This window comes from Eumetopias jubatus, unplaced genomic scaffold, assembly GCF_037043125.1.
Source record: "Eumetopias jubatus isolate StellerSeaLion01/CBP00866 unplaced genomic scaffold, mEumJub1_p1.0 scaffold_16, whole genome shotgun sequence".
Taxonomy (NCBI): domain Eukaryota; kingdom Metazoa; phylum Chordata; class Mammalia; order Carnivora; family Otariidae; genus Eumetopias; species Eumetopias jubatus.
Window position 1 is genome coordinate 84,872,034 of NW_028274822.1, and position 12,617 is coordinate 84,884,650.

Sequence of the window (12,617 nt, forward strand, 5' to 3'; positions counted from 1 at the left end):
GTCTTGCTAGGGCGGGATGGGAAAAACAGCAGTAACATTTCTTTGGACTTGAGCTGGAGCCAGCTACACGCTTAGGCTTTGATATCCAACAGGCTTGGGTGGTAGTTACCAGCTCTGCCCCTTACTGGGTGACCATGGGCACGTTACTCACTTTCTCTAAGCCTTGGATTGAGGATTCCATGGGAGGGTCTGGGTAAAAAGAACTTGGCAGATGAGCAATACACCTTGCAGGGGCCGCCCGGCTGGCTCAGTCGGTAGAGCCTGCGACTCGATCTCAGGATCATGAGTTCAAGCCCACGTTGGGTGTGGAGCTCACTTTTAACTAACTAACTAACTAACGAGCAGGTGAACCTCGGAAAAGGTTCAAATCCCTGGGAGAAAGAATTCGGGGGTCAGTGGCAAGGAAAGGGTTTGAGGAGGGGGGAAGAGAGGCCCCATAAGAGAGGGAGGGGAGAAGGCGAGGACTTGGCAATGCTATGGAATGAGTTGGCAAGACCTTCTAGGTCTCTGTGCTCTCAGCAAAATTCCGCTCACACCCAGGACCCGGCCTCAGGCTGCTGGTGCGGACACCAGAGGAGGGGCCCTTGAAGGCAGGGACCCTGGCCCTTCCGGTCACTCCCCTTCCCCCATGTGCCTCCCAGCCTGCCATGTGCCAGGCCTGCGTGTTGTGGTGGAGGACAATTTCAGTTCCTTCTTGGGGCTGGCGGGTCCTGCCCACCATTGGGCTAGGGCGGCCGCTGTGGAAGGAAACTCTGCCTCAGACCCCTGCCTGGAGCACTGTCTTCCTCTGCTGGTGGCTGAGCCAAGCGGGGGAGGCGAGATCCAGAAGCAAGATGGCAGGTCCTGTGGGCACCTTCCCAGGAGGACTGGCTCAGGCCCTGAGTCACGTTCCAGTCGCCCAGCACTGACTATGTGCCCAAAGCTGTGCCAGGCATGGGGACGCAGCTTCGAGAAAAGCAGACAAAACTCCCTGCCCTCATGGGCCTACTATCTAATGGGGGTCAGGGTAGTCTCACAGGTTAGACACAGAGTCGTCAACCCCAAGTACACCGCCTACAGTTGATTTCTCCTGTGGTGTTTTTTTTTCCTCCCCTATCTCATGTGCCCTCTGGCCTCCTCACAAGTTCCTCCTCATCCAGCCTCCTGAAGGCTAGATGGGCCTCCTGATTGCGTCTCTCCTCTCTTCTTGCTCTTTCTTCTCCAGCCACATCGGCCTTCTTGATATGTTTCTTGCCTCTGAGGCTTTGCATCTGTTGTTCCCTCTGCCAAGAAAGCTTTTCCCTCTGGATATCCGCATGGTTTGTACCCTTATTTCTTTCAGGTCTTTCCTGAAAAGCACCTTCTCTGGGAGGTCTTCTCTGGTCCCTCCTCACTAAAAGGGCAACCTCATCATCATTCACAATTCCTGTGTTCTTCCCCTGTTTTATTTTTCTCCTTGACTCCTGACTTCATCTAATGTACTATATGAATGTTGCTTCATTTTTCCCTCCTCTGGTAAGAGAGGGAAGGAGCACTTGTCTGTCTCTCTCTTTTTTTTTCTTAACAATTTATTGAAAGGGGTGCCTGGCTGGCTCAGTAGAGCATGAGACTCTTGATCTTGGGCTCGTGAGTGGAGCCCCATGTTGGGTGCAGAGCTGATTTTAAATAAATAAATAAATAAATAAATATTTAAAAAAACCAATTTATTGAAGTGAAATTCATATGACATAAATTGACCATTTTATTTATTCTTTTTTATTTTTTAAAGATTTTTTTGGAGGGGGAGGGGCAGAGGAAGAGGAAGAGAGAGTCCCAAGCAGACTCTGTGCTTAGCGCAGAGCAGAGCTCTGTGCAGGGCCCAATCTCACAACCCTGAGATCACGACCCGAGCAGAAAGCAAGAGTCGGACACTTAACCAACTGCACCACCAGGCGCCCCCCAGAAGATTTAATTTTTAAGTAATCTCTATACCCAACATGGGGCTCGAACTTACAACCCCAAGATCAAGGGTCACGTGCTCTACCAACTGAGCCAGGCAAGCACGCCAGAACTCCATTCCTTAATTATGGCTGAGTAATATTCCATTTTATGGATGCACCATATTTTATCTATTCATTCATCCACTGATGGACACTTGGGTTGCTTCCACTTTTTGGTTATTGGGAATATTGCTGCTATGAACATGCATGCACTTATCTGTCTTTTTATTTTCTTTCTTTTTCTTTTTTTTTTTTACATTGTATCCCTCGTGCCTGGGACACAGTCCTGCTTGATAAATGTTGGTGGAAAGAATAACTGATTGGAGGAAACAAAGGCATTGGACTCAGTGGGGTGGGGTTGGGGGGTCACATGTCTGGAAGAGAGGATGGCTGAGTGAGGATTTGAAGGAGGAGCCTGGAAGTGGGCCACATGTGCAAAGGCCCCGAGCATGGTGCATTGTGGGAGCAGAGGGAAGCCAGGTGGCTGAAGCTGAGGGAGTGGAGAAAGGACACCATGCACGAGGAGCTGGAGGGGTGGGCAGAGTCCAGGACAAGTAGGACCTTGTCACTCTCAGGGAGGAGGCAGATTTGCTTCTGAGGCAGTGGGGAGCCACAGAAAGGCTTTGAGCAAGAGAGTGCCATGACTTGGTTTGCCTTAAGTTTCACTAGGATTCCCTCAGTGGAAGATGGATTCACTGGGTGCAGGGGTTGGAGGGGCAGACGGGAGACCAGAGGAGAAGGCCACTGCAGCTGTCCCGGTGAGAGCTGAGAGCTGATGGTGGCCTGGGATGAGGAAGTGGTGGCAAGGATGGAGAAGTGACAGACTCAGACATGGTTTGGAGGTAAGATCATCAGGATTGGTAAGGGCAGCCACAGCTCAGTTCTGGTTCTCAAATTCTCCTTTCCAGGCCTTCTAAATCACGGCTTCTTCTCCAGCCCTCCCCAGTTCCCAGCCACAAAGATGCTCAGCTATTCACAGCGGCCAAAGGTGGGAAAGACAGAATATCTCTCAAAGGATGGAAGGATAAACAAAATGTAGCAAATCGGTACAGTGACATGTGAGTCAGCCGTAAAGGAAGGAAGTATTGATAAATGCTGTGATGTAGATGGACATTGAAAACATTATGCTAAGTGAAAGAAGCCACGCACAAAAGGCCCCATATTGTGATTCCACTTACGTGAAATATCCAGAATAGATAAATCTACAGAAAGTAGAAGCAATGTCCTGAATGTGAGAAGATATTCCCAAATGGTACACCCAATGAGGGGTTAGTATCCAAAATATACGAAGAACTCATGCAACCTCACACCCCAAAACCAAATAATACAATTAAAACAGGCAGAAGACATAAATAGACATTTTTCCAAAGAAGACATACAGATGGCCAATAGACACATGAAAAGATGCTCAATGTCACTCATCAACAGGGAAATGAAAATTAAAACCACAATGAGATATCACCTTACACCCATTGGAATAGCTAGAATTAAACAACAACAGCAACAACAGCAACGAGAGATAACATGTGTTGGTGACGATACAGAGAAAAAGGGACTCTCCTGATGTTGGAAATGTAAACTGGTGCAGCCACTGTGGAAAACAGTGTGGAGATGCCTTAAAAAATTAAAAACAGAAATACAGTATGATCCAGTAATCCCACTACTAGGTATTTACCCAAAGAAAACAAAAACACTAATTTGAAAAGATATATGCAATCCTGTATTTATTGCAGCATTACTTATAAGAGCCAAGATATGGAAGCAACCCAAGTGTCCATCCAGAGATGAATGGATAAAGATGTGCTGTATATACATAATGGAATAGTACTCAGCCATAAACAAGACTGAAATCTTGCCATTTGCAACAACATGGATGGACGTAGAGAGTGTAGTCCTAAGTGAAATAAGTCAGACAGAGAAAGATGAGCATCATGTAATTTCACTTCTCTGTGGAATCTAAAAAACAAAACAAATGAATAAACAAATAAACAACAACAAAAACTAGAAAGAGACGCCTAAATACAGAGAACAAACTGGTGGCTGCTAGTGGGGGCGGGCTGGAGATGGGCAAAATGGGTAAAGAGGAGTGGAAGGCACAGGCTTCTAGTTATGGAAGAGTAGTCACAGGGATGAAACAGCAGAGGGAGTACAATCACTAATAGCATAATAATGTTGCTTGGTGACAGATGGGGGCTACACTTGTGAACAGAGCCTAAGTACGGAGTTGTTGAATCACTGTGTTGTACACCTGAAGCTAATGTAGCATTGTGTGCCAACTATACTTCCATGAAAAAAAAAAAAAGACAGAAAGTAGAATGGTGGTTGCCAGGGGCTGGGGGGAGGGGAGAAAGGGCAGTGACTGCTAATGGATGTGGGGTTTTACTTTGGAGTGACAGGAATGTTCTGAAACTAGATAGTGTTGGTGATTAAACATCATGAATGTACTAAATGTCGCTGAATTGTTTCTTTTATTTTGTGCTGGTGACTTTTTTTGTTTTTGTTTTTGTTTTTAAGATTTTATTTATTTATTTATTTTAGAGAGAGAGAGAGATTGAGACCGTGCACATCAGGAGCACAGGGAGAAAGAATCTGAAGCGGACTCCGCACTCAGCACGGAGCCTGACGTGGGGCTTGATCTCACGACCCTGAGATCATGACCTGAGCCAAAACTAAGAATAGGACACTTTACTGACTGAGCCACCCAGGCGCCCCTGTGTTGATGACTTTTTAAAGCTGGGAGCTGTATCTTTTTTCTTTTCTTTCTTTCTTTTCAGCTTTATTGAGGTATAATTGACAAAATAAAATGTAAGGTATTTAAAGCATACATCGTGATCATTTGATATATATAAACATTGTGAAAAGATTCCTCTCCCCTAGTTAACACTTTCATCAATGTTAAAACACATTGTTTCTTTTTTTCCTTTTGGTGAGAACATTTAAGTTCTACTCTCTTGGCAAATTTAAATTATACAAACTGTGTTATCAACTAATCACCATGCGCGCGCTCTCTCTTTATAATATATATATATAAATAATATATATAATAATAATATATATATTTATTTATTTAAAGATTTTATTTACTCGTCAGAGAGAGAGAGAGAGCGCACAAGCAGGGAGAGTGGCAGGCAGAGGGAGAAGCAGGCTCTCGCTGAGCAAGGAGCACAATGTGGGGCTCTATCCCAGGACCGTGGGATCATGACCTGAGCCGAAGGCAGACGCTTAACCAACTGAGCCACCCAGGCATCCCTCACCATGCTACTTTAAAATGGTTAATTTGGGGGGCTCCTGGCTGGCTGGCTCAGTTGGTGGAGCATGTAACTCTGGATCTCCGGGTTGTAAGTTCAAGCCCTATGTTGGGTGTAGAGATTACTCAAAAAATAAACATTTTTTTATATAAATAAAATGATTAATTTTTTTGTTATGTGAATTTGACCTCAATTAAAATTAAAATAAATAATAAGGAATTTTAAAAAAGGATGCCAGGTGGTTGCTTTCTGCTTTCTGCCTCTTTCACCCATGCCAAACCCCAACTGCTGCATGAGGGGCTCTGAGAACCAGGGTTCACAGACTTCTGGGAGAATTTCCCCACATCAAGACCCAGAAGCCTTTGTGCCTGGCATTTTCCTTATCTGGCGAGTGTCTACATTTGCAGAAATTCCAGCTAGCCTTTCCTGGCTAAAGAATTATAGCAGCATCAGGTATAGGTGGATTCAGGGGCTCAGCCACTATCAGATAACTTTAGGTATCTGTCTCTCTCCATGTTGTGGGTCTTGGTCCTACTTTCCTCTGTGCTGGCTTCACTATCAGGTAAGCTCTAGAATTCAACCACTCCTCTCCACCCCCACTGCTTCTGCTTTGCTCTAAGTGACCACCAGCACTTGCTCAGACCACTATAATAGCATCCTCCCTGGTCTCTTGCCACTACCCTTCTCTGTATAGTCCATCCTTCTCATGGCAGCTAGGGACCATGTTGAACCTAAGACAGACCATGTTCCTCTCCTGTTCTCAAAACTGTCCCATGGCTCCCCCTTCTTCTCAGAGTAAAAGTAAAATCTTTCTTATGATCCATAAGGCTCTAAGCAGCCTGGCTTTACCAATACTCTGACTTCATTTCCTATTATTATTTCACGTGCCCGCTTGGCTGCAGCCCCATTGGGCCGGCTCCCTGTTCTTCAGACATGCTTGGGATGGTCCCATCTCAGGGCCTTTGCACATGCTGTTTCCTCTGCCTGGGACAATCTTCTTCTGGACATATACATGGCTCTCTCCCTCACTTTATTCAGGTCTCTGCTCCTTGGAGAGACTTTCTCTGACTACCTTGTCTAAAATCTCACTCCCACTCTTTCTACCTCACCGCCATGGCTGATTGTCTTCCTAGCACAAATCATTTCCAGAACTCAGTTGTTGACTGATTAAGGAAGAGTGCCTGGCACACAGTGGGTGCCTAGTAAGAGGCTGTAGGATGAATACATGATCGTGGTCTGTCCTGTTCCTCTCTTGTCCTCAGGCCAGGACTGTACAATGACTGAGTCCTGGAGGGTGGCAGCAAGAGCAGGAAATAAACAAAGGTCCACGAGGTAGAACTGTGTTCTTTTGAACACAGTGGAATAAAAGTGGAATAAAAAGGACAGCAGTTCCTGTTTGCTGAAAGCACCTACTGTGTGCCATGAACTTTATATTCGACGACTGTCTTTATTTTACAGATGAGGAAACAGAGACCCAGAGAAGTGAAGTGACGTCTCAAAGGCCCACAGCGATCAAATGGCTCAGTGGGACCCAAACCCACGCCTTCCCAACTCCAGGACTTTCCCCCTTCACTGGGACAAGGGGGATGGTTGCCAGACACCCTGTGCATATAATACAGTCCTCTACTGACTTTGTCAAAACGCCTTAAATGTGCTGTATACAGTTTTTTTTCTTTCAATAAATTACAAATTTTCAGCAGAGTTGTTTTACAGATTTAGCTAGGAGCTAAATTTGCTAAACCTGGCAACGCTAGCCAGGGAGGAGCTCCGACTCTGGCCTAGGGCTGCAGCGACTGGTCCCGCCCACGACCCCAGATCCTTTTTCCAGGCAAATCCGCCGCCGGTCCTTACCCCTGGAAGCGCGTTCGGTGTCGGGGCCCTAGGCCTCTTTCCTGGGATAGGACACTGGGGATTGGTGAGTTAGGCGCGGTCCCTTTAAGAGTGGTTTCGGAGGGCGGCCAACGGGGGCGTGGCTAACCGAGGGGGCGTGTCGAGTAGGCGCTGGCCAATCCGGGGACGGGACGAAGGCGGGGGCGTCCCCGGAGCGGGCGGGTTGGGAAGGGTTAAAGGGGCGCGCCCGTGGGTCGTGGACCGTCCGGCTGCCCCCGCCTCCTTCCGTCCGAGTGGCGCTCTCCCGCGGCTGCGCCAGCCGGGCCGCCCCGGAGACAAAGCACCGCCGCTGCCGCCGCGACCGAGCGGGTCCCGGGCCATGGCCGGGCGGCCCCCCGGTCCCGCGCCTCCCGTCCCGCCGCCGCCGCCGCCTCCCTAGGCTGCATGGCGAGGTAAGACCGGCCTGGCGAGGGGGGACCTGCGGGTGGCGCGAGACCGGGCTCGGGGCCGTCGTGGGCCTCGGGGTCCCCGGCTGTCTGGGGAGACCACTGCTGGAGAGAGCTGCCCATCAGCGATAACACGCCACTGGTAATTTACCCATTCGGTACCCCAGGGGCCGAGCTTGGCCAACGACCCCCGCCCCATAAGGGACCTCCGCCAGTGGTGGAACTCTGGCTCCCACGTTCTGCGGTGACCCACCTCATCTGGGGCTCTGGCTGTCCTTTAAGGAACACACCAGACACAAAGAAAGGGGACGAGGGCAGCCAGGATTGGTGCCAGACCTGGAGAACCAGCCTCTGCAGTGGGCAGCAGGGCTGCCTCGAGCCTGGGGCGGGGTCCTGGCGTCCCCGTTGGCCCCCGCTGGAGAGGCGCTCTTCTTCGGGGTTCTCAGCACGTTTTTCGGCCTGTACCTGCCACACCCTCTCCCCCATGCCCACTGTTGGGGACACTTGTGGCAGCTGGATTCAATCTCAGCACCTGTGGTCTGGCTTCTTGAATTGAATGCCAAAATCCATGCCTCAGTTTCTCCAGAGTCCTGGGTTCTGGGTCAGCTGTGTCCTTGGAGACCTTGAGCTAATTATTTGCCTTTTGGACAGCATCTTTCCTGAGTGCTCCCTACCTGGTAAACATTTTGCAGAATGCCTCCTCCGGGTTTATTCAATCCTTCCCAGAGGGGTGGATATTAATATGCTCATTTTATAGATGAGGCTCACCCCGACTCACAGTGGCAGTGCTTTCGGTGCCTTTCCCATAGTTTGCCAGTGGGTTTTCCTCATTCTAGCCCATTGAACCCACTCCATGGCCCATTTGACAGGTGAGGAAACAGGCTAGGGAAGGTGAAGTGATATTCTTTAGGTGGAGGGGAAAACTTGGCCCTGGGACCAGAGAGAGGCCAGGCTCCCTCCTGCTTCCTGCCTGGCCAAGGACTGTTGAATCAACAGCAGTACTCACAGTGGACTCTGAACTTCTTGGAAAACAGCATGAGTGTGAGGAGATAAGTGGGTGACCGGGCCCTCCCAGAGACTGGAGCCCACACCCCTGCTGCTTCCTGCCCCCCCCCCCCCGTTTTTTGCTGGGCTGGAGGAGGTAAGGGCGATGGGCAGAGTGGGGTTCTGTGCTGGCCGGTGACCCTGGGCCAGGCCGGCCCCATCTGGGCAGTAGGGGGAGGATGGCTGCTGAGCCATGAGGGAAATTGCTCTTCCTTGGGCCTTAATGGGGTGGGGACATCCCAGGATCAGCCCCTTTGTGCTGGCTGCCTGGAGCCTGTGACTCTGGGCACAACATTGTGCCTTTGGGCAAGTTACTTAACCTCTCTGTCTCCATTTTCCACATCTATGAATGTGGGTTGATGAACAGATCCCTTCTTACAGAGCTGTAGAGAGATTTCAGAAGATAATTGTCTGATTCATTCTACAGGTATTTGAGCACCAACTACATGCTGGGCACTGGAATTCAGGCAAAAAACCCCTGCCTTCCTAGAGTAGGCAAAGATGACCTAGGTAATTTCAGGTTGGGGTGTAGGAGAGTGACTGGGGGGGGGGCTTGTCTCTTGCATACTGAAGGTCAAGCTAAAACTGAAGGATGAGAAGTGTGAAGCCATGTGAAGATAGGAGAAGGGCATTCCAGGCAGAGGGAACAGCCAGGGCAAAGGCTGGTGTGTTTGAGGAACAGCAAAGAGGCCAGGGTGGCTGGAGCTGAATGAGCAAGGGGGAAAGAGGTTGGGGAAGGGCACTTGGAAGCCATGGGGAGGACTGAATTTAATACTGGGACAAGTAGGGAGTCATGGGAGTGTTTAGAGTAGAGGAGGGGTGTGGTTGGACTTATCTTAACAGGATCCCTGTGTGGGGAATGGATTGTAGTGGGGCCAGGGGAGGGGCCAAGGAGGGAGTTTGGGTCTTACCCTGAAGAACAGGGGCAGGGAAGGGGCAAGGGTGGAGGTAGGGAGGCAGGGAGACAGTGAGGAGGCTACTGCAGCTGTCGAGGCGAGTGACGATACGGACCGAGGACGGGGAGGTGGTAGAGGTCAGAGATATTAGGCCACTGATTTGGAAGAGGTTTGGATGGGGGGGATCCACTGCGCTTGATGAGTGCAGAGTGGGGGTGGGGGGAGAAGGCAAAGCCGTTTGTTGCGACAGAGAGTGCTGAGGGGAGCATTTGGCCAGGCTGAGAAGAATATCAACACTACCGCTGCTGAGTGGGTAGTGTGTGTCCAGCACCATGCTCAGCACCTTCTACAGAGTCACTGTGTCATATCACAACACCCTGACGTAGGTGCTGTCATGATCCCATTTTACAGATGTGGAAACAGAGGCCCAGAGAAGCTTAAAGCTTGCCCAGGGTCACACAACCTGGACACTACAGAGCTGACGTTTGAACCCAGAGAAGAGCAAGCCGATACCAGACTGGGCAGAGGGCGGGGAGGCAAGCGGTGGCCTGCAAGGTAGGAGGGTGATGGGACAAGGGTGGGTGGTTCCTGTGAGAAATGGAGCCAGGGTCCACATGGAGTTGTTGGGGTGTGAGGGAGAACGCATGAGTCCTGTTTTGCAGAGAGGAACTGAGGCTCAGAGCAGGGCCACGTGTCTGAAGTCACTCAGCTCAGGTAGGCAGAGCAGGGATTAAACACCCTGAGCCCTCAGGGCCTCTCTCTGACCTTGGTGCCACTGCCAGGTCAAGACAGGCTGATCTCAACTACTAAATCATAGCGCGTGTTGCCTCTTCCACGAAGCCTGCCTTGACTGCTCAGGCAAGTTAGATGAGGTGGATTCCATTGGGAGCGATCATTCCCCTCTGCTCTGGGTCAGGTTGCCTGGCTTGGCAGATGCTCCCAGGAGTCACCAGCCATACCTCATTCCTCCAGGCCTTGGGTAAGGCACCACCCAGGCTGGGGAATGAACATTAATTGAGTATCTTCTGCAATCCAGGGACTTTACATGCTTTGCCTCTTGAAAAATTCAGCTACTGTCCTATGCAGAGTGGGGCTGTGAAGCCCAAAGTGGCCATGAAAAACTCCAAGGGAGGTATGGCTATGTTAGGGGCCCAAGTCACCTCCCAATTAGTCCCATCTGGCCAGTGTTGCCCCCATCATGTACTCCTTGGGGGAAGGTGGATAAATATCACTGGGCCAAGTGTATAGAGTTAGAGTCTTCCGCTTTAAGTGGGTACCTGGTGCTCTCCCCATCCCCTTTGTATAAAAAAGCCCTGGCCCTTTAATCTGGGTCACTTCATAATAAGTCTTTTCTGCCTCTCCCCTTGCCCCTCTGCTCTGGCCTCATCGGCCTCCTGGCTGTTCCTCAAGCACAGACGTGGGTTCCTACCTCAGGGCCTTTGCACTTGCTCTTTCCTCTGCTTCGTATGTCCCTGGGACTCCCTCCCTCACCTCCTTCGGGTCTCTGCTCAGACGTTACCTTCTCAGTACAGCCTTTCCTGACTCCCATTAAAGTCAAACATTCCTTTTGTCCCTAACGCCCTGGCCCCTTCCCTGTATTATATTTTCTACAGCACTGAAGACCACCTGGGAGATGTACTTTACCTGTTTGTTAATTGTCTGCCCCCTTCCCCTGCCACCAGCATAGCAGTACCCAGAGGGCAGAGACCCTCTCTATCTTGTTTATGGTTGTACTCCCAGTGCCTGGAACAGCACATGCGGGTGTTTAACAGATGTTTGATGAATGAAGGCCCTGCAGATAAGTTCTGTTCATGTCCCCATTTCATGATGGGCAAATCAAAGCCGAGTTATAAAAGCAGAGCTGGGACCTGGAAGGGACCACAAAAAGACAGCCGGTCTAGTTTCTGGGGATGATGAAAACATCCACCCCTGAAATGAGGCCTGGGTTTGAATTTCAGTTCCGCCCATCTTGCTTTGTGACCGCCTGAGAGTGACTAGCCTTTCTGTCCCTTGTTACCCCACCTGTCAAATAGGGGTGGTGCGAGGCCCCCGCCCACCGGGGTTTGCTGCGAGATGAGATGAGTTAATACGTGTAAAATGCTCGGCCTGCAGTAGTCTTCCTCCACCGTACCTTGCGGAGGCTTCTGGGGCCAGTGAGGCCCAAGCTTGGGCCCTGGCTCTGCTCCTGAGGAGCTGCGTGAGCGTGGCCAGGCCGCTTCTGCTCCAGGAACCTCAGTTTCCTCACCTGTGCGAGAGGGGCGTTGAGGGCCGCCGGTGGCCGAGGGTGGTCGCGAGGTCACGGCGAGGCGCGGCGGTAAGCGTGGTGGTGGCGGTGGCGGCGGTGGTGGTGGTGGCGGCGGTGGCGGTGGAGGCGGCGGCCGGGGGGTGGTGGAACCCGGTGGCGGTGGCCATGGGAGTCACGGCTCGCTGTCCTGGTGGGGGACAGGCCCCGGCGCGGCTGCCATGAAGCTGAACGAGCGCAGCCTGGCCTTCTACGCCACGTGCGACGCCCCGGTGGACAACGCGGGCTTCCTGTACAAGAAAGGCGGCCGGCACGCGGCCTACCACCGCCGCTGGTTCGTGCTGCGCGGCAACATGCTCTTCTACTTCGAGGAGCCGGCCAGCCGCGAGCCCGTGGGCGTCATCATCCTGGAGGGCTGCACCGTGGAGCTGGTGGAGGCCGCCGAGGAGTTCGCCTTCGCCGTGCGCTTCGCCGGGGCCCGGGCGCGCACCTACGTGCTGGCCGCCGAGAGCCAGGCCGCCATGGAGGGCTGGGTGAAGGCGCTGTCGCGGGCCAGCTTCGACTACCTGCGGCTCGTGGTGCGCGAGCTGGAGCAGCAGCTGGCCGCCATGCGGGCCGGGGACTGCCCGCCGCCGCCGCGCCGGCCCCGCGCGCTCCCGCCCAAGGAGAACGGCTGCGCCGTGTGGAGCGCCGAGCCGCCCGCCGCCGCCGCCGCCGCCGCCGCCGCCCCCGCCCCCGCCCTCATCCTCAGCCCCGCGGGCGCTGCCGCCCCCGCCGGCTCGCGGCCCGGCCCCGCGCCGCCGCCCCTGCCTCCCCGGCGGCGGGCCTGGGCGCCCAACGGGCCTCCGCACGCCGGCTCCTTCGCCCGGCTGCACGAGTGGTATGGGCAGGAGGTGAGGGCGCTGAGGAGCCAGTGGCTCGGGAGCCGGAGCCGGAGCCGGGCCCAGCCCTGA

General features: G+C 52.3%; 1 protein-coding gene across 1 annotated transcript; it reads left to right on the plus strand.

The window, feature by feature from the left end:
• Positions 1-8,916: 8,916 nt before the first annotated feature.
• On the plus strand, positions 8,917-12,617 carry PHETA1 (PH domain containing endocytic trafficking adaptor 1). Its single transcript, XM_088019366.1, has 2 exons — positions 8,917-9,036; positions 11,869-12,617. Exons 1-2 carry the CDS (start codon positions 8,973-8,975, stop codon positions 12,615-12,617), a joined length of 813 nt encoding a protein of 270 aa, XP_087875492.1. The 5' UTR covers positions 8,917-8,972.